The 19,483-nt window shown below is 39.1% G+C and overlaps 1 protein-coding gene across 1 annotated transcript in view; it reads left to right on the top strand.

Moving 5' to 3' along the window:
• LOC142850286 (guanine nucleotide-binding protein G(q) subunit alpha) overlaps positions 1-19,483 on the top strand; it is a 235,972-nt gene that overhangs the window by 73,335 nt on the left and 143,154 nt on the right. The window contains exon 2 of the mRNA XM_075973634.1: positions 19,031-19,215. Within this exon, the coding sequence (XP_075829749.1) occupies positions 19,031-19,215 (185 nt within the window). The remainder of the gene's footprint in view (positions 1-19,030; positions 19,216-19,483) is intronic.

The raw sequence follows: 19,483 nt of genomic DNA on the forward strand, positions 1-19,483 counted from the left end.
TTGGAGTCCACAGTTTCCTATTTAAGAAGTACAGTAAGTACGGTGTTCTGTAACCGTATGGTCTCCCATCACATAGTGTTATCATTTGCTCTTCTCAGTTGTTGAATGTTTAGGTTTTAATTTTTAATGTTTCTAATTAACTGTATAACACATATTTTGTTGCTATCATTAGCTAATTATGTATTTCTTTGTGCAACATTAGTGTAAAATTATTACTGCAGAAGTGTGTATCCTGGCTGTGACTTAGGTTCTCTGGAAAGCACTGTAGATTTCCTGTGTATCCCACACTGGTATGTAGACTGCCACTTTCCCCTTAGCTTTCCAAATTCTGATTGCTGTCATTTCTAAACAAGTTTTCCATCTACACAGACAGCAGAGCTGCATACCTGTAATCACAGCCTTAGGCGATATGTAGTGAGATCCTTATCTCAAAAAAACTTTGCCAGTTAAACAAGTGAAAAGTATATTACTGCTATATGACTTGTAATTATCTTAGTGGATTACATTCTGAATTAGTCATTTTTCCTTATTGGCTTTAAAATGTTGTAGACAAATTCTTACATAATCCCTGCTGGCCCTGGGTAGGTAAGAGACTCTTGATCTTCTCACTCCCTGGCCTGTATTTTCAAGAGCTGGAATTCCAGTTGTGCACACACCTAGGTCAGGCAGTCTTGGGGCTCACACCCAGGACCCTTTGTGTGATAGGCAAGTTTTCCTAACATCAGAACTTATCCCAGCTCCTTTCTCCTTTTAAAAATGTAATTTTCAAACACTTTACATAATTTATCTTCCTTCCTCCCCTCATTGCTATCAATTCTTTTTGTTCTTTTGTAAATATTGTTGTTCATAACAGGAGCTGTCACAATGGTAAGTTTGTGGAGTCTCAATTCTGTGGGTCTGTTACTTTTACAGAATTACTCTGTCAGTGCTTGCTGCGGTGTGAGTGTGAACAGGCTTATCCTGTGTTTTACTCCTTGCTTTCCAGCTCTTTTGGGAAGTTACTAAGCCGGTAGGCGGTAGAGCCTTGCTGGAGGAAGTGAGTCCGTTAGACTGGCCCTTAACATTTAAAACCTGGAACTACTTCCTGTCTGCTTTCTACTTCCAGGCTTGCTTGTGCAGTGTTCCAGTGGCCTTAAACTCCTGCTGCCACCACAATGGACTGTGCCCATTCAAACTGCAAACCCAAATAAACCATTCCTTCGTAAAGTTGGTTCTAGTCAAGGATTTATTTGGTCACAACAATGAGAAAAGTAATACAGTCTTCTAGTTTCAAATTAAGCTTTCCTATTAATAATTCTTCTAATTTCAAATTAAATTTCCCTTCTAAATTTTTAGTTAGCCTTATTAATTTTTGTTTTATAGCCACTTCAACAGGGCACTGAGATATACATCCCAGTTTGACTGGCATCACCATGCTTTCTCCACAGCACTCTGCATGAGATTTAGCAGTGCTCCCTTTACTCCAAAAGTCAGGGATCATAAATTATATGATCAGCCTGATCTTTTAAGTAGAAGGGAATTGGAATTCTAAATGCGAAGTATTGCAATCAGACTAAATTTATTTTTGCTTGAAAAATATAAGCAGGGGCTTAAGTTTGCCACATGGTCTTATAATTCTTAATGTGGATAAGAGTTCACTAACCATGTCTCAAAGTACCAACTAAAAGTGTTCTCTTTATGCAGCATATTTGACTACTTACAATTTTTTTAGGACAGTCTAATTAGTTTAAAATTAGGTTGAAATGAAATTTCTGTAATGATCCCCCCAAGTGATTCGTAGTTTAGGTTATAGGTTTCTGGGGATAAATTGGGAGAGGAAAGAGGGTGGATTTTATTTAGTGGTTTAAATCATTTATGGTTTATACTATCACAAAGTAGTAAAATTGCATGAACTTACAAACTCAACAGTAGTTTGGGATATCAATTGAGCCCTTCTAAACTTTTAGTTAACTTTAGTGAAAAGAACTGACTTTCAAGTAAGATGACTAAGCCTCCTTGGGAGGTGTGAAGAAACATGTTTTGTTCTTTGTGATACAGGGACATACTTTTTGCTCAAACTGAAGACATATGACTCACTCCTAGCCACTGCCCGCATTAACATAATTTAGAAGTTTAGTTCTCGCCCAGTGGAGGAATTTCTGAGGCAAAATCCAGTGGACACTGCCATAAAAGATAACATATAATATGTGTCTATATTCACATTTCTAGGACCATTCTTGGCCTTCGTTCCTTTACTGCATTATGAATGCACGGGGCGCACTTGATACAAGAGAACACTGGGAAAGAGGTCCATGGCCCTGGGCTGGATCCACTTGGTCTGTTTGTTCCCATCTTAAGGTATCTTGGGTAGTGCTCACACACAGCCCCTTCTTTCTTGCCCTCTCCTCCTTTGTTCAGACAGACAGTGGACCTTCCCAGTGCTACCTATTTGTACAACTGCTCCTTCTTCCTTGGTAAGCCTTGCCTCTGGAAGTGCCCTATGCTTTGGCCCCTGGATGAGTGCTCAGCTGTTTGTGTTTGAGGTGTTTCTCTTGCACAGGCACAGGAGGCACTCAAGCTTTCACATCCTGTAGGCAAGTACACTTACCAAAGCAACACATTTTCCAATAAACTAGGTTTTTCTTTGTGATCTTCTGATGGGGCAGGCTAAGCATGCTACTACTATTTCCTCAACTCCTGCAGTGGAGCTGTGATTTTCTCTTGTATTCATCTCACCCCTGTTCCAGCACAGAGCAGCTCCAGCCTGTCCTTTCGGTGGTAAATCCTTAATTCTTGTCCATTTTCATTCTACAGTTCAGACCCATATATTCTGCCTGAACCACAGACACTAGGAACTTTTTTTGGGCACATCTTTTTTTTTTTTTCTGGGTCTCTCTTGGAAATTGAAACTGCCTTCTAAGATGTTAATTACATTCTAATTATGTGTTAAAGTAGGAAAAAATGGTAGAGGGAAAAGAAAGTCATCTAGTAACCAGCTTATATAGCTAACTAATCTGCTGTTTCTAGTAGTTAGTTGTTTGACAACACATTAGAACCTTTATTACCCACAAGAGAATGTTCTGAAGTTGACTGTGGTGATGGCTATACATACCTGCAAGTATGCTGGCATTAAGTTATACACTCAGTTGTGCTGCTATTTTTCTGTGCTTGTTTTTGTTATAATGAAATAAACCTGCAGTGTCTTAATTACTTTAAACATGCACACACACATATCTTGAGACAGGCTCTGTGTTTCCTGATTGTCCTAGATTTCTCAGTGCTCTGAGGTAGTCATAGGCATTAGAGATTGCAAGGTCAGGAAAGGCTGTCCCATCTCCACATTCTTAGCACAGTTTTGTGGCACAGCAGAATATTTTATCAGAGTTTGTAGTCTATTTCCAGCCTTAAAATACTGGTAAATGTAATTGGGAAAGCTATGGGCAGACAACAGGATAAGCAAGTCAGTGTTGTAACCTTTGGGTTTGAAGCCCCACCTCAACTGTCCAGTGTGTCTGGGGATAATGGGCTGGACAGGTAATGTGATTTTACAAATGCTGGATATAGGTAACTTAGCAAGGACTAGTGATTTGGTATTTTCTGTTTTTTTGTTGTTTAAATATTTTTCATTCAGTTGACTTAGTTTCTGTCAACTTCATTGTTGGTTCTTATCAGCATAGTCTTTGTGATGCGCTGCTTTCCTTAGGTGTCTTGTATTCCCCTCCCCCCTTCCATGAAACAGTTCAAGGAAGGGTAGGCTATAAGTTGCTTGGCTTCTTGCTTGTTTGCTTGGTGTTTTAAATTTTGCTCATACTTTATTATCCAAGGTAAGTAAATGTTACATTAATGTGTTATTAGTCAGTTTATAAAAACATAACACCAGAGTATATGCTACAAAATTTATTCTCTATATGTGTGTCCTGTGACCTTTACCGACAGCCATATGTTATCTTGGTTATGATGTTTCTCTGTTGCCTCTGAACTTGGTGGACTGACCCTTGGTTCTGGGGTCAGAGGAAAAGCTCAGTTTGCATTAAGACATTGGTCTTATTTCCTCCTCACCAGTCAGATGATGGGAAGTTGTATATGTGAAAAACTTATAGAAACATTAATAAATGTACTGCGGTACATTTGTTCTTTTATCTCCTCAAGTAACAAATCTGGCTTAAGAGAACCAGTTCTTATGTCCTGCTCAGACATTTCTAGGTGTGTTCACCTTGAGTGACAAGTATTGTCTTTACAGGAAGAAGGTCGATTTCTGTAGAAAGGCACTACTCACTTCTTGAGGCTTAGACTGACCGTCGGTGTGTCTGAAAACACTGAGTTGAGAAAGCCTTGGTTCTTTATCATTCTCTTGTCTCCTACTGACACTGGCTTGGGTGCTGTAGAATCATATGGCCATCAGAGAAAACAAAGAATAGGACAGAATTTAAATTAATGGAATAAATCCTAGGATAATTCTTTTAGAATTCGTTCTTTTATTTTTTGAGATTATCGTGTAATTGCTTTATTTTCCTCTTCCCCTTCCCCCCTTCCCAGCCCTCCTTTAGATTTTTGGCCTCTGTTTTTCTTTAATTGTTCTTACATATATGTACATATCTGTATGCATATGTACATGTACATTGCTAAGTATGTAAATACAACCTGCTCGTCTATATAATGTTATTTGCATGTATGTTTTCAGGGCAGACAATTTGGTATTGGATAACCAGTTGGTGTGCTCTTCCCTGGGGAAGACTGTTTCTCCCACTCTCAGCATTCATTCTTTAGTTGTCTGGATTTCTGGGTTAAGGCCTCCTACTCTTTCTCTACGTTAGCATATCTGTTGTTGCCCCTCTTTAGCTCATGTTTGGGCAGTTATGTTGGGTGGCTTTATGGGCCTGTTCCCTGTTCCTCTGACTCTTAAAATCTTTATGCCCCTCTTCCACAATGTTCTCTGAGCCTTAGGTGAAGGAGGCCTTTTATAGATGTGTCCACTGGACCTGAACTCTATAACTCTGCATCTTGATTGGTTGTGATTTTTCTGCATTGGTCTCCATCTTTTGCAAAGAGAAATTGCTTGAGAAGAGATGAGGACTACACTTATCTTAGAGTACAAGAACAAAGATTAAGAACGTTCTTAGAGTTTATGCTGGTTTAGTAAAATGGTGGTTGTATGTTTTCATCCTCTAAGATGAATAACTTCACTAGCACTGAGTAGTTAGTTTGGTTTCTAGTACTAGGCATGGCTTCCCCTTTGTAGAGCAGGTCTTAAGTCTAATTAGAGAAGCTCCTGGTTATTGTTGAGGTCTGCATGCCACTACTATACGTTAGGGTTATGCTGCCATACTGGTTTATTGTTGTGTGTGGTTTTTAGGTGTGAAGGCATAAATCACAAACAGTCCCACACCAGTTTGGAATTATGATTAATAGAATGGTTATTTAAGGGGAAAAAAACGTAGCAGATCACCGTCCCAGACAACAGCCCTCTGCGCAATCAGGAAGAGATCCTAGTTGCTGGAAGGGGAGCCTGAAGCCAGAGAGTGGAGGGAAGTGGCCACTTTTTTAAAGGGAGAGAGACCACGCCCCAATGGGCTGGTATCTCAGCGGCTATTGGCTGAAGGAGTGGAAGGAGCTTCCGCAACATAGGTGTTATAACTGGGTAGGACAGTTGGTTGCTTCCCTTCCTTTGGATACTTGGAGCACACCATCTTATACCATCAAAGCTAGTCACAGGGCAATTCTTAACTGGCTGCAGAAATTGTCTTGCTGTCAGTTGGTGACAGATGTTCCTCTCTGGATAGCACATGTAAATTTACAAGAGGTATAGTTGGATTGCTTCAGAGTAAATCACATCTTATCAAGAGAAGTACTTACTTCATGTGCTTGTCTCCAGATTTGAGCATTGGATACAAAAGACTCAGTCTAAACATTATTTTTGTTGTATCTTTCTAGAACAGTGGTTCTTAAAACCTTCCTAATGCTACAACCCTTCAATACAGTTTCTCATGTTGTGGTGACCCTAACCAAGAAATTGTTTTCATTGCTACTTCATAACTGTAAATTTGCTACTGATATGACTTATAATGTAAATATTGATATGCAAGATGTCTGATATGTGACTCATGTAAAACAGTTATTTGACCCCTAAAGGAGTTGGCAACCCATAGGTTGAGAACCACTGTTCTAGGGGAAGTGAGATCCCAGTGGTTGCTAGTAAATCTTTCCACCTTGTAGTTACTAGATTCTCTGAAATTAACCTTTGGATATCTCTGTGTTCTAAATAATGTTCAGTACTAGTCAAGAATCCTTGCTGGGTGGTATTATTATTACTAATACTATTACTAGTAATACCTTAGTAGGTATTGGTATTTTTGGTCAGCATTAGTTGTCCCCTCCCAAGTGGGAATGTAAAAATGGGAATAATACATTATCTGTTTCAATCATGGATCCCACCATTCCTCCTAAAGCCCCCTCCCCAACCGAAAGGAAGAATTCCTCTGTAGTTCTGTTTTATTTTGTTTGCTTTGTATTGTTGCTTTCTTTTGGTGTTTGCTCATGAGTGCGTACACATATGTGGATGTACAAACACACTAGGGTGAGCAGAGGTAGATATTGCTATCTTTCTTAGTTGTTTTCTGTCTTTTTTTTTTTGCAGCGGGGGGTGGGGGCAGCGCCTTTCACTGACGTTGGAGCTCATCAATTTGGCTATGCTGCCTGGCCAGCAAGCCCCAGGTATCTTTCTTTGCCTGTTTTCCTGACATTGGGATGGTAGGCACACACTATTGTGCCCAACTTTTTCCATGTGGATGCTGGGGATCAAAGAGATTCTCATGCTTACACAGCAAACACTTTGCTAACTAAATCATCTTCTTAGCCTCCTGATACTGTTTTTGCTAGACAGTCTCTGTAGTTTTGTTCAAGGCTGGCATTGGATTCTCAGTCTTCTTGCCTCTGCCTCCCAAGTGCTGGTCTTATAGGTCTGTTTCACCAGGTCCTGTTTAAGATTAATTTTCACTTTAATCTCTAATGGCACATGGGCGATGTTCATCAATAACTGTTGTGCAGGAGTGGATTTAACAATTTTGTTTTTCCATAACATTCTATTTTCCAAGTTCTTCTGTAACATTATTCCTACTAGGTCTCAGAGCACATGCAAGTCCTTTCTAGTATTTTTAGTGCCATTTGAAATCACTGGTGTTCAAAACAAAGCATGACATTCTATGATCTGAGCTCCTGTCTATCTATTGAGACATTCTGGATCATTGCCTTTCTTAATTAAACTGATTTTCCCCTCTTGCTCCTTAATAATTCCCCTACTTTAAAATATAATCATTTTTACAGGCTCAGAATGATTCATATTTCTATTGGACATGGTAACCTTGAAAGAAGACTACTATATTTTATAGTTCCTTTGAGTTGATAATTGAGTGTATATTAAATAATAGGTTGACATTTTCTTATGAGAAAATCATAACTGTTGGTTTCTAAGGTTGTAAAACAACATACAGAGAAGGGAAATAATAAAACCTGAAGCCAGAGAGAATTCTTAGTGTTCCTCAGGCTTCTTTGATCTCTGTAAGCTTCCAGAAACCATGTGAGTCATTGTTGGGGGCTCAGGACAATGAGGTCCCTGCTCAGGTGGAAGCTGTTTATGTTGCTTGTTTGCTTGTGGCTGGTCTGATGAATGTGAAGCTGGAAATTAGCATGTCAGGTCCACCTTGGGCTTGTCCCCTGCTGCAGATAGGTTGCTTGCTTCAGAAAGGGGCACATGACCTGCCCTAAGGAAGTGCTCACTGAGGTCTGCACATAGTTTCCTGAAGCATATCTCACCATTTCCTGCCCACATCATTTTTAAAGGGATACTTTTATGTGTGATCTAGAAATCTGGACGGAATGCATTCATGCTTTTTATTTTATGAAAAAAAATTTAATGCTAAATTTTGTGGGTGAATATTTAGTCTGAAGAGTTTTCTTAAAGTGTAGTTGTTATTTTGACTTGGTATTTTCATGATCCCTTTCATGCATTCCAAATAACATTGGTGAAGTGCTTGTTTTCTGTAAAGAAGTGGGTATATAGCAGTGGTGTCATATTATAAATAAATGTGTGTGTGTAACTTAGAGATCAAAATAACTTCTTTAGCTAAGGATATTTATCTCTTAGGAAGTGAAATTGTAACCCTGGCTTTGCAATCACTCTGACTCATCCATCTGTTAACAGAAGGAGCTTAGTCACGGCCATGTTCTTGCCTGTATTTGAGAAAATGGAATATAAACCACATCCTCTAGGTCATGGGGTATCTTCCATGTCAATGCTACAGACTTTATAGGTATAGGTAAGGGTTTTCCTTGGAATAAATTTACAGTTTGGGTGAATGCACTCTTTCTCCCGAGACTCCACTGTGGGCTTCTCTAGGCTGTGTTATCTTTATCCAACCATCTGGAATTTGGGGTTTCTGTTTCTCCTACCTTGAACTCTTACCACACACATCCCATCCTCCTGCCATCTTGGTCTAAATTCCCTTTATTTTTTTGCTTGGATCACTGGAATAACCTACCAACTTGGCCTTTCCATCCATTTTGAACACAGCCAAACCATGTCCTTTATCTTTCAGGACTCTCAAAGCTATGTAGTCTGCTGAAATGTTTTTGAGAAACATTCTATGTTCCTTGATCCCTGTCTCTGCCATCCAGGTCTAGAACTCACTATATAAACCAGACTGGCCTTGAACTCACAGAGATCTGCCTACCTTTGTCTCCTGTGCTACTGTGCCCCACTAGCTTTATCAGTTTTAACTGTTATATGCATAGTGCCCATCACTATTCAATATTTTATTCTTCATCTTTTACCATACATTATGTGCACATTTGCATATGTTGTGGATGCATCGTCTGGGCACAGCATGGTCCTTCGTCCTCTTAAACAGAAGCGTTGATTACCTATTTGGAACCTGCTCAGGAGTAGGGTCATTAACTTTCTGTCATGGAGGTGGGAGGGGCTCTTGAAGCCCTGCTCTTCCTTAAGGATATATAGTCATCATCTTTAGTGATACATTGGTTCAGAAGTTACCCATGCTCTTTTTTCTTATCCATACTTTCATAAATAACCACAATTAAACTCACTGGTTCACCAAGCTATACTTGAATAGAATAGTTTCTTTGTTCTGTTGCAGGTATCCTGTCTGGGGAGAATAAATATCTATTTGTTTCCCAAGGAAAAATTCACACAAGATCTCTTCGTATACTTGTGCTTGTGTTGAACTCACAGTCCCTTTCCTTCAACTTCTGGAGTAGTGGGATTATAGGAGAGTATTGCTATACCCAGTTCCTAATATCCTCTTTGTTAAAGCAACACGTGCTTTGTATCCTAGAAGTCTGAAAGAATATCATGTACATAACTCAAAAAATATGAACGGCATGATTTGAACTGCATATCTCTAAGCATGGTGTTTAATATTGAGATTCTGCAGATCTCAGTATTCTGAGCTTCCTCAGTGATTTGGGGAATAGAGAATTGTATCAGGGCCAAGATTAGGGCGAGGTGAGGAAGAGACTTGCAGGATGAAACTTGAAAACATCCTCGCTAGCTTTTAGAGCACATTGCAGCACTGCAATGTGCAGTCTTGTGTTGGTTTGTTCAACCTGCATCTTTTTGGACAGTTTTGACTTTTAAGAATACTTCACTACAATAATGTTTCTCAGAGTTCTTTTGGCACTCTACCCAGGCTTACATTAATCTTTTCTAATTTTTCCGCTTGATTTTACATTCTAATTTTAGGTAGTATATATTTACTTTTATGTAACAGATACTTTTAACATGGATTAACTAATTGAAAACTGACAGTACTTTCCATTTCTGGGATTTTCTTTCTGCAGTTTGGTTATCTGGTTATGGCTAGCTGAGGACTAAAAGTACTAAGTGGAAAATTCCAGAAATGAATAATATATATTTTAAGTTGTATACTATTCAAAGTAGTAGAATGTAATCTCACACCTCCACCCTTGCTATGTGATGTTAATCATCCCTTTTTCCCATGTATCCCCACTGTCTATGCTATCTTGTTACTTACTTAGTCGTATCTCAGTTATTTGACTGACTGTGGTAAAAATCATAGCATTAGTATTTGTGTAACCTTACTTAATAATGTCTCTAAAGCAGAAGAGTAGTGATAATGGCAGTTCACATATGCCAGGTGGAAGCTGTGGAGTGCGTCTTTTAAGTGAAAATTCTCATAAGAAAATAAAAAAATTGTATGCTGAAGTTGCTAAGATTTATAGTAAGAATGCATCTCTCATGATGGTTTTACTGTCACACTTCAGAGTGCTAGTTTATGACCAAGTCTTTGATTAATGCCAAGCCAGGAGGGAAAAGGCATCCACTCATGAATACAACAAGAAGACAAAATAGATATTGGGGTTTGACAACTACAGTTGCAGAGATTGCGGAGGGTTGGACTGTATACGAGAAAGGATTATAATGTTTGCATGAGAATGCATGTTTACACAGAGTGTGAACTTATCCATAGCGAAAAAACTGTCAGTAGGAGGAACCAGAGTGGTTAAGGGTGCATAGTATATACCATGTCCTAGAGTGGTTAAGGGTGCATAGTATATACCATGTCCTAGAGTGGTTAAGGGTGCATAGTATATACCATGTCCTAGAGTGGTTAAGGGTGCATAGTATATACCATGTCCTAGAGTGGTTAAGGGTGCATAGTATATACCATGTCCTAGAGTGGTTAAGGGTGCATAGTATATACCATGTCCTAGAGTGGTTAAGGGTGCATAGCATATACCATGTCCTAAAGTGGTTAAGGGTGCATAGTATATACCATGTCCTAGAGTGGTTAAGAGGGCATAGTATATACCATATCCTACAGTGGTTAAGAGGGCATAGTATATACCATGCCCTACAGTGGTTAAGGGCACATATTATATACCATGCCCTACAGTGGTTAAGGGTGCATAGTATATACCATGTCTTACAGTGGTTAAGGGTGCATAGTATATACCATGTTCTACAGTGGTTACGGGCACATAGTATATACCATGCCCTACAGTGGTTAAGGGTACATATTATATACCATGCCCTACAGTGGTTAAGGGTACATAGTACATACCATGTCTTACAGTGGTTAAGGGTGCATAGTATACACCATGTCCTAAGGTGGTTAACAACACATAGTATATACCATGTTGGTACAGATAGATTTATAAAGCTGAGAAGAGATTAGGATCATTAACATTGTGGAATATTTTTTTCTGCAGTCCTTTCTTTAGAATCCATCTTTACATAAATGTGCAGTCAGCAAATGTCAATGATGGAAGTGTTATTAGTTAAGTTTTCCAGGAAGGATATAAAGGATGGATTTGCCACGATGCTATCAGAAGACTCAGCATGGTCCATATATTCAGTTTCTTTACTTTTGAGACACCGTCTCATGTATCCAAGGTTAGCTTTGGATTTGTTGAGTGGTTGAGGATAACCTTGGTTTTCTTATCCTCCTAATGCTGCCTCCCAAGTTCTGGGATTACCGGTGTGAGATCACCATGCTTGTTTTACGTGGATCAAACCCAGGTCTTCCTACATGTGAGGTGAGCACTTTACTAACTGAGCACATTCCCAACCTCTGGCCCATGTTTTTAATTGCTCAACATTTTTGAGCGGATAAGGGGATGTGTAGCAATCCTGTCCTGGGGTCAGACGCTTCTCTCTGGTAGGAGTACTTCTGTGCGAATATGGCTTTATGATGTAGAATGAAGTTTGTAAAACACTGTTGAGGTATGAAATGAAATACACTACACAGCACATATTAATATGAAGAGAGAAAGTATAAAATGTAAACCTTTTATAAAATCTAGAATAACATCTACATGTCTGAGGCTTTTAATAACACAAACAAATGAAAGAAATCAGAAAATAGATCTGTAAACACAATAAATTAGAAATTTATACACCAATTTTTAAACTAGTAAGTAAAAAGATGTCTAATTAGGGAAATGCTTATACCCAAGCACAAATTTCACCTAAAAAAATAAAACAGTTCAATGAAACAGCAGAGAAAGCAATTCCTTCAGTAACATTTTAAGTAAAGATAAGTTCAGAAAAGCAATACAGACAAGAAAAGTTTAGAACATGTTTCTTCCATAAGTGAATGTATAAATTGAAATAAGATTTTTGTTTGTTTGTTTCTTACATTTTAGGCTTCTAAAGAGTAGGAGGGATATAGCTGTAGGAACCCAGCGCCACCCCAGAGGTGCTCTGCATGTTTCTGCATTGCCCCTCTAAGGAAGTAGTTAGCCATAACGCTGTTCCCGTCATTCCTTATACAAATCAAAGAGTCGGAAATACTCAGAATGCCTTATGCCAGGGGAATTGTTAAGTATTACTCGTCCTTGTGATAGCCTTTTAGACAGTCATTAATAATTTCCAAAAACATAATTAGTATCATGGAATAATTACCACAGATGGCAAATAGAAACAATATGGCATTGTTCAAGAACAGAAAGAAAAACAAATCATTTACCTAGAAAAGGAAAATTGGAAAGAAATATTTAAAATATTCTAATTTTAAAAGCACATTCTAGAATGAATATTAACTTTGTTAAGTAGGAGGATAGTTCAGTTGATATGGTTATATGATCAGGAGCCTTTCACAGTGAGGAGATTGTGGTAGGTTTCAGTCTGTCTTCTTTCTGATTAACTGTCAACTAGTAGATCCCTTGGATGAGTCATTTCCTCCTTTGTAAAACCAGTGAGTTCTGGGCTTGAAAGTTTTCTCTGAAATAATACCGGTAGGCTTCTAGGGAAGGAAATGGGAAGGTGAGTGAATGGGCATAAAGAACTTCCCATAAAGCTTTACCACGAAGACACTTTCTGTTCTCCAAATTATAATTTGTTTATTAAATTAAAAAATTGGATATAACTCATCTACTATTTAAAAGTGTATACATTCAGAACTTTTAGTATATTTAGATGGTCAAAAAACACATCAATGTTAGTTTTAGTTTTACTGTTTGTTTTTGTTTTTGTCTTTGAGACAGAGTCTTGCTTGTAGCCCAGGCTAACCTAGAACTCATTCTGTAGAGTATATCTGCTTTGAGCCTTGGGTGTTCTTGTAGCCTTTGCTTTCCAAGTGTTGGGATTATAGGAAGCTGCAGCCATGCCTGGCTTTTGATGTTTTTTTTTTTTGGATGTTTTTATTTTTATTTTTAAATTCATAGATGCTTATCATGGGCACATTTCAGAAAGATTGATGGGGCCAGGTGGTGGCGCACGCCTTTAATCCTAGTATTCAAGAGGCAGAGGCAGGTGAATCTCTGTGAGTTCGAGGCCAGCCTGGTCTACAGAGTGAGTTCCAGGACAGCCAGGGCTACACAGAAAAACTATAAATAAACAAATAAATAATAAGGAAAGAAAGGACGAAAGCAAGTAAGTGAGCATGGCGTTGTGAGATAGCCCACTTAGAAACGTGTTTACCTTATGGACATGAAGACCTCAGTGTGATCTCCAGAGCCCAAGTTAAAGCCAACTAGTTGTGGTCCTGTATGCCTGTTATTTCAGTATTGGTTCTTTGAACACGTGAATCCCTGGAACAGGCTGACTAGCCACTCACCTACTTGGCAAGTTCCAGCATAAGAGACTTATTCCCAAAAGAACATAAGTGACTTCTGAGGAACACTGCCTGATGTTACACATTGGCCTGCACATGACATGTATGGACATGCCTGAAGAGTCTTCCTCCCTCCCACTCCTTCCCTCTCCTCCTTCCTTCCTGAGGACACACACACACTTTGATGAGCCTTGCAGTGCCTATCAGATGTCTCTTCTGTGAGGCTTTAACAATTTTGGGAAACCTAGGGCCACATAATCTCCAAAATATTTCCAGTAAATAGTTTAATTTCCAATGCACTTTGGCTGCTTATTTTTTTTTAAAACAACTGGGTTAGCTATTACTAAACTTTCTGGTCCATGTAGTTTCTACTCAAAATTGGTGCTACTAATTTTAGTTATTTTTTCTTTTACATTTTAAAAACTGTCTGGGATTTTCTACTAGACTATACTGGGAATAATGATTAAATACACCCAGTCCTTGCCTTGAAGGACAGTTTTGTGAAGAGACAGTTTGAGGACTTTTCAGAGTTGCTCAGGTAATGTGAGTGGAGCAAACCCAGAAGGCAGAATGTGCATTTAAAAATAGTTTGCCTGGAGTGTGGACCACACACAGAGTGCATTTGACTGAGAGTTTGACCCCATTTATTTACCATTAATTCTTACAGGTTGTGGGTGGATGATATGTTCCTTGTTAGAAATTCATTCTGGAAGTGTCTGGTTCTACTTTATCCAAGTTTATATGGAAGTAGCTCAAGTTCAACTTGCTGGGCCTGAGATTCCATGCTTTATATTCCTGCTTTAATCCAGTGGACCTGAGACAAGTCACTTGACTTGTAACTCAGCCTCATGAACCTTGCATTCTGTTTTTCTCCCTTTATCTGGGAGCTGGCCAACCAGAGGGGACATTTGGCCTCAGTCTTTATATTCATTCTAGGGCTTCAGATGTAGACTTCACAATCTTTAAATACAGTCAAGAAAGGCCTTGGCAGGATCAAGTGAATATATTCATTGTATAGTCTTCAATACCACTGTTTTCCTGACTGTATTTTGGCATTTTTTTTCTCTATAATCTAAAACCCCCTAGAAGTGCTGTAGATTGGTCTTCAGCCTGGGAGACGTCCTCGTAGGTCTGTTTCCTGCCTTTCTTCAATGGGAAAGAGGATGGATAGGTGGAGTGTTAGGGTTCCTGGTGATATCAGTGTTTGTTTTGCTGGATCCTTATGTGTAGATAGACACCAGAATTCTTCAGAACAGGCACAGTAGAAGTTGTATTTTCAGAACATGAGGATGCTTCTGTTTGTGATTGTCCACTGGCAGCTCTTTTGGTAAGAGAGTAGTCCAGAAAGGTAATTTGAGTGTGAGAGACAGAACCAATGAGTCTGTGATTACTTCAACAAAAAATGCTAATTAGAGAGAGAGCAAACCACTAAATCTATAATTGCTCTCAGTAATAAATGCTAATTCATGACCCTTAAGATAATGTATGAGTAGATTTGAAAGTCATTTTTGACAACCATTTGCGGATCACCTAATGCAAATCAGCAGAATAATTAACATAAGTGTATGAATGCTTCCTGAGAATTGAATTTAAAAAGATAAGAATTGAGGCAGGCTCTGTAGGCTTTGGTTGTGTTGATCTTGACAAAACCCGAACTGTGAACATGGAGGATGGGAGGTGAGGGGGGGTATCAGCCTCCCAAGCCATGTACTCCATTATAGGTTGTTAAATGTGTTTAGTATTTGTTCTGATGGCAAGTGATACTGAGTGAAGTAGGGAATCCTCTGTGCCCTTTATCCAGAGTCAGGGATTGGGGAAGAAAAAGCATGGTGTTTTTTATAGCCACTTAAAGATGCTAGATGAACTGGTCTTTTAATAGCTTGGGGGGGAAATAGGTAGCATGGTTCTTCAGTTTGAATATGTCCAGGAGCGAGGATAAGAAGTGCAGAGCATGTTCCTGAGGATACAAGCACCGTTTATAGGGACATTTTTCTAGCTGTGTTCATCATGAGCTACAGAAGGAGAAAGCAGATTTCTCATGGGTCTCACATTCTCTTATATGTTGACTTGCTTGTTTAGTATTACTAAATGCTTTGATGGGAGATGTGTTCGTTGTAGCAAAAAAAAAAAAAAAAGAGCAGGGCAGGAGGGTGATGATACAGACATCCATATCACTGACTTTTGACAGGACAGAACATAGTGTATGTCAGAGTGCTTGGTAAAGTGTAAAGGATGTGCACCAATTTCTTTGTTTTGTCTACAAAAGAGCTGCCAGAAAGCACAAATCATTGTGTCCTCTGTGTGTTTGTGTGTGTGTGTGTGTGTGTGTGTGTGTGTGTGTGTGTGAGAGAGAGAGAGAGAGAGAGAGAGAGAGAGAGAGAGAGAGAGAGAGAGAATATGAATGTGGGAGGGTTCTGTGTACAGATGCACACAGTCTGTCTAATAGGCTTAAATTATTTCTATGTTTCTTAGTACTGAGGGGAGACTCAGCCTAAAATTCTGGTTTGAGCTTTTCTACATTTAACCGAGTGATCTCTGTTTCTTCATCACAGTTGACTTCCAAAAGAGTGTCTTGCGAATGAGGTACTGAAAATGTTGTACTTGACAAACCAGAGAGCAACTCATAGAAAAACTTATGGAACAGGCCAATAGAGGAAGAGAGAGTAGTCTCTTCCCTTTCAATTCCTGTCCATCATTTAATTGTCCTCTGTTTTCCTTTAGTTTCTGTAGTCAGTTCTGGTCACAAACATTTGACACACTTCCACTGAATAACCGAGAAGTGATTTATGAAAGAGTGGACCAGAAGTAGGTAGTGAGGGATGGTAAGAGCCAGAAATTCAAGAGACGAAAGCAGCAGTTTGTGGTCTCTTGAAGGGGACATTGCACATCTGAGTAGCTACTGTAGGAACACAACTCCTGCTTTCTCACTGCTGCCTCTGTTGTGTCTTGGCTAAGCAGTAAATATAAGGCAAAGGCCAAGATGTTCATGAAACCTATACCTGACAGCCTGCAGGGCAGTGCCCAGCAGATGGGAAGAGGGAGAAAGAAGGCCTGGCTCTGTTTCTGGCAGTAGGAAATAATCACAACAACAACAGTAATAAATCTATATCTATATTAATTATATTAATTTATTAATCAATATATTAATAACAACAATAATAATTACTGTCATCATCCTTCTTAAGGGCTCCAGGAATATCTCCAAAGAGATAAGTGTTGACTGCTCTTGCCTCAAACGATCTAAAGAAACACAAGCCAGTGTAGCTCATATTTCATGCATTATTTGTCTTTTTTATTTAAGGGGTAATTATGTAAAGATTTTTCAAATGACGAGGAGGAAAGGGCTAGTTCCTGACTCTGCTGTTTTTCTTTTTTGTTAACTTTATAAATTAAAATCTCTTAGGACTGGAGAGATGGCTCAGTGGTAGGTTAAGAACACGTTCTGCCCTTGCAGATAACCCAAGTGTAGTTTCCAGCACCCATGTCAGGTGGTTCACAACCACCTATAATTACAGGTACACGGGGTCTGGCTCCCCTATCTGGCCTCCTTGGGCATCTGCATTCATGGGTACATTTCCACGCACAGATGCAGGACCCCCTTCCCAACATCATTAAAAATGAAAATCTTTGGGAATGAATAGATGACTCAGCAGTTAGCTCTTGACTCTTGGTGTTCTTACAAAGAATCTGAGTTCAATTTCCAGAAAATACCCTGGGGGATTCTATTTCTCTGGACTTCTTGAGAACTTGCGTTCACATGTACATAACTATACACACACACACACACACACACACACACACACATACACAATTTTTTTTTTAAGAAAAATCTTTGCTGTTTTTGTAGTATAAGGGTCTGGCGGAAGTGTGATGGTCATACCTACAGTCAGCCTTCAAAAACAAGTCCTTGGATGGGGATAATAATACACAGCAAAATTCTTAAGTGCTTTTCTTACATCGTTTTCATTGCTTAAAAAGAGTAAAGGTACTAACTTCTATAGGTTATTAATAATAATTACTAATTTGTGGTTACATTTCTACTGGAGAGAGACATTTTCAGATATCTGGTATTCATGGTGAGATTTATAGAATATTCATTTAATTTTCAAATTAACTCCATTAAAATGAATTAGCATTCACATTTCAGTGCTATATTTATATTTTAATAAGGTGTTGTATATCACCTTAATTAAAGTCATAGGGCTGGAAAGATGGCTCAATGTATAAAGCTCACAAGTGTGAACACTGGTGCTCAGATCCCTACCCCCTTGTAAATGTGAGCTCATAATTCCAAGGCTCTAAAGGTGAGAGGGATCCTCAGAATAGGCTGGCTAGCTATATTAGTGAAATCTGTGAGCTACGGGTTCAACTGAAAGAACCTGCCTCAGTGAATATGGAGGAGAGTGAGCAAAGACAATTCCTGGCATTCACCGTGGACCTCCATATGCACATTTTTGTGCATGTACCCACACATATGAAATAAATAGACAAACCACCTAGATTAGATCATTGGGTCCAGAATCACCGTTCATTGTAACATCTGAGGGCTTTGTATTGCTTGACAGTTATTTAAGATACTTGGGTAGAAATTCTAGTATTTATTGGACTTTTCACGATTGTTTATGAAGACGGCAATAAAATCTAAACACAAAAGCAAAATGGAATGAGGATGGATTTGCAGTTCTCACTCTTACTCTCCTTCCTTCCTAGCAGACTTGCTGGGAGGAAAGCCATCATTTCTCATTCTGTTCTTTCATACTTAAATACCGAGAATGTTGCTTTTTATGTTCTTTACATTGTTGGAGAGTGGAAAAGGACATGGCAAAAGGCATTTGTGTTCAGAAATGTGAAGTTTTCAGATTTAGAAATATATATTGAATATGGTGAAGAGAATAAAAACATCTCCCAACAATAATTTGTTGTTTCTCATGAGTGACAGAGAAAACTAAACCAGGCTCTGGTAATAAGTACTGTGGATACTGTGGTCCAGAGCATAACTTGTGTCTACCAAGGATCTTTTGTCTGTTTTTGCCCCAGTTTCAGGCTGGAGAAAAAATGTCTTAGGTTTTAGGTCTCCTCTTGTTTATTTCGGAAATGTATCAGTATAAGGGTATTGCCATTTCCAGAACGCAGGGAGAAGGGTCTGTTAAGTTTCAGTAATTTTCCCATGATGCAGTTGCACTTGTTTCTCAGAGGTGTAGGGTTACAAGTTGGTGTTTGGTAGATTTATGCTCATAGGCTTCCTAAGATGGGAGTAGTTTTTGGGCTCATTTGCCTTTGAAATGGACCATCATTGGTCTAACTTTCCAAGTGTCCTCTGTAGGTAGCATTTTGACTTTCTATGAGTGCTTCTCTCAGCAGGTCTTTTGGTGTCTGCAAAGTCTGGTCTGGTATCTAGTTTTGTTATCCGGAGACCAGCAAAGGAATTGTGATCTAATGCGATGCTGCCATTTTCATTCCAGGGACAGGAGAGAGTGGCAAGAGTACCTTCATCAAGCAGATGAGGATCATCCATGGATCAGGATACTCTGATGAAGACAAGAGGGGCTTTACCAAATTGGTGTATCAGAACATCTTCACAGCCATGCAGGCCATGATCAGAGCTATGGACACTCTCAAGATCCCATACAAGTATGAACACAATAAGGTAAGTGGACATGTTGAAACATTTGGCAGAGTGGTTCATGAATGCCTTAGCACTTTCAGAATGAACAGTAGATGTTAGAGATGCACTCTCTCTCTCTCCCCTCCACCTCACTTCCTTCTTTCCTCCTCTTTCTCTTTGCCTCCCCTTTGTGCATGGGTGCACAGGGACGTCTTGTAGAAGCCAGAGGTTCATGTTTGAATGTCTTTTTCATTTACACTCCACCATATTGGCTTTTATATGTCATAAAGCAAGAGATAGCCTAACTGTT

Source organism: Microtus pennsylvanicus, chromosome 5 (genome assembly GCF_037038515.1).
Source record: "Microtus pennsylvanicus isolate mMicPen1 chromosome 5, mMicPen1.hap1, whole genome shotgun sequence".
NCBI classification, from domain to species: domain Eukaryota; kingdom Metazoa; phylum Chordata; class Mammalia; order Rodentia; family Cricetidae; genus Microtus; species Microtus pennsylvanicus.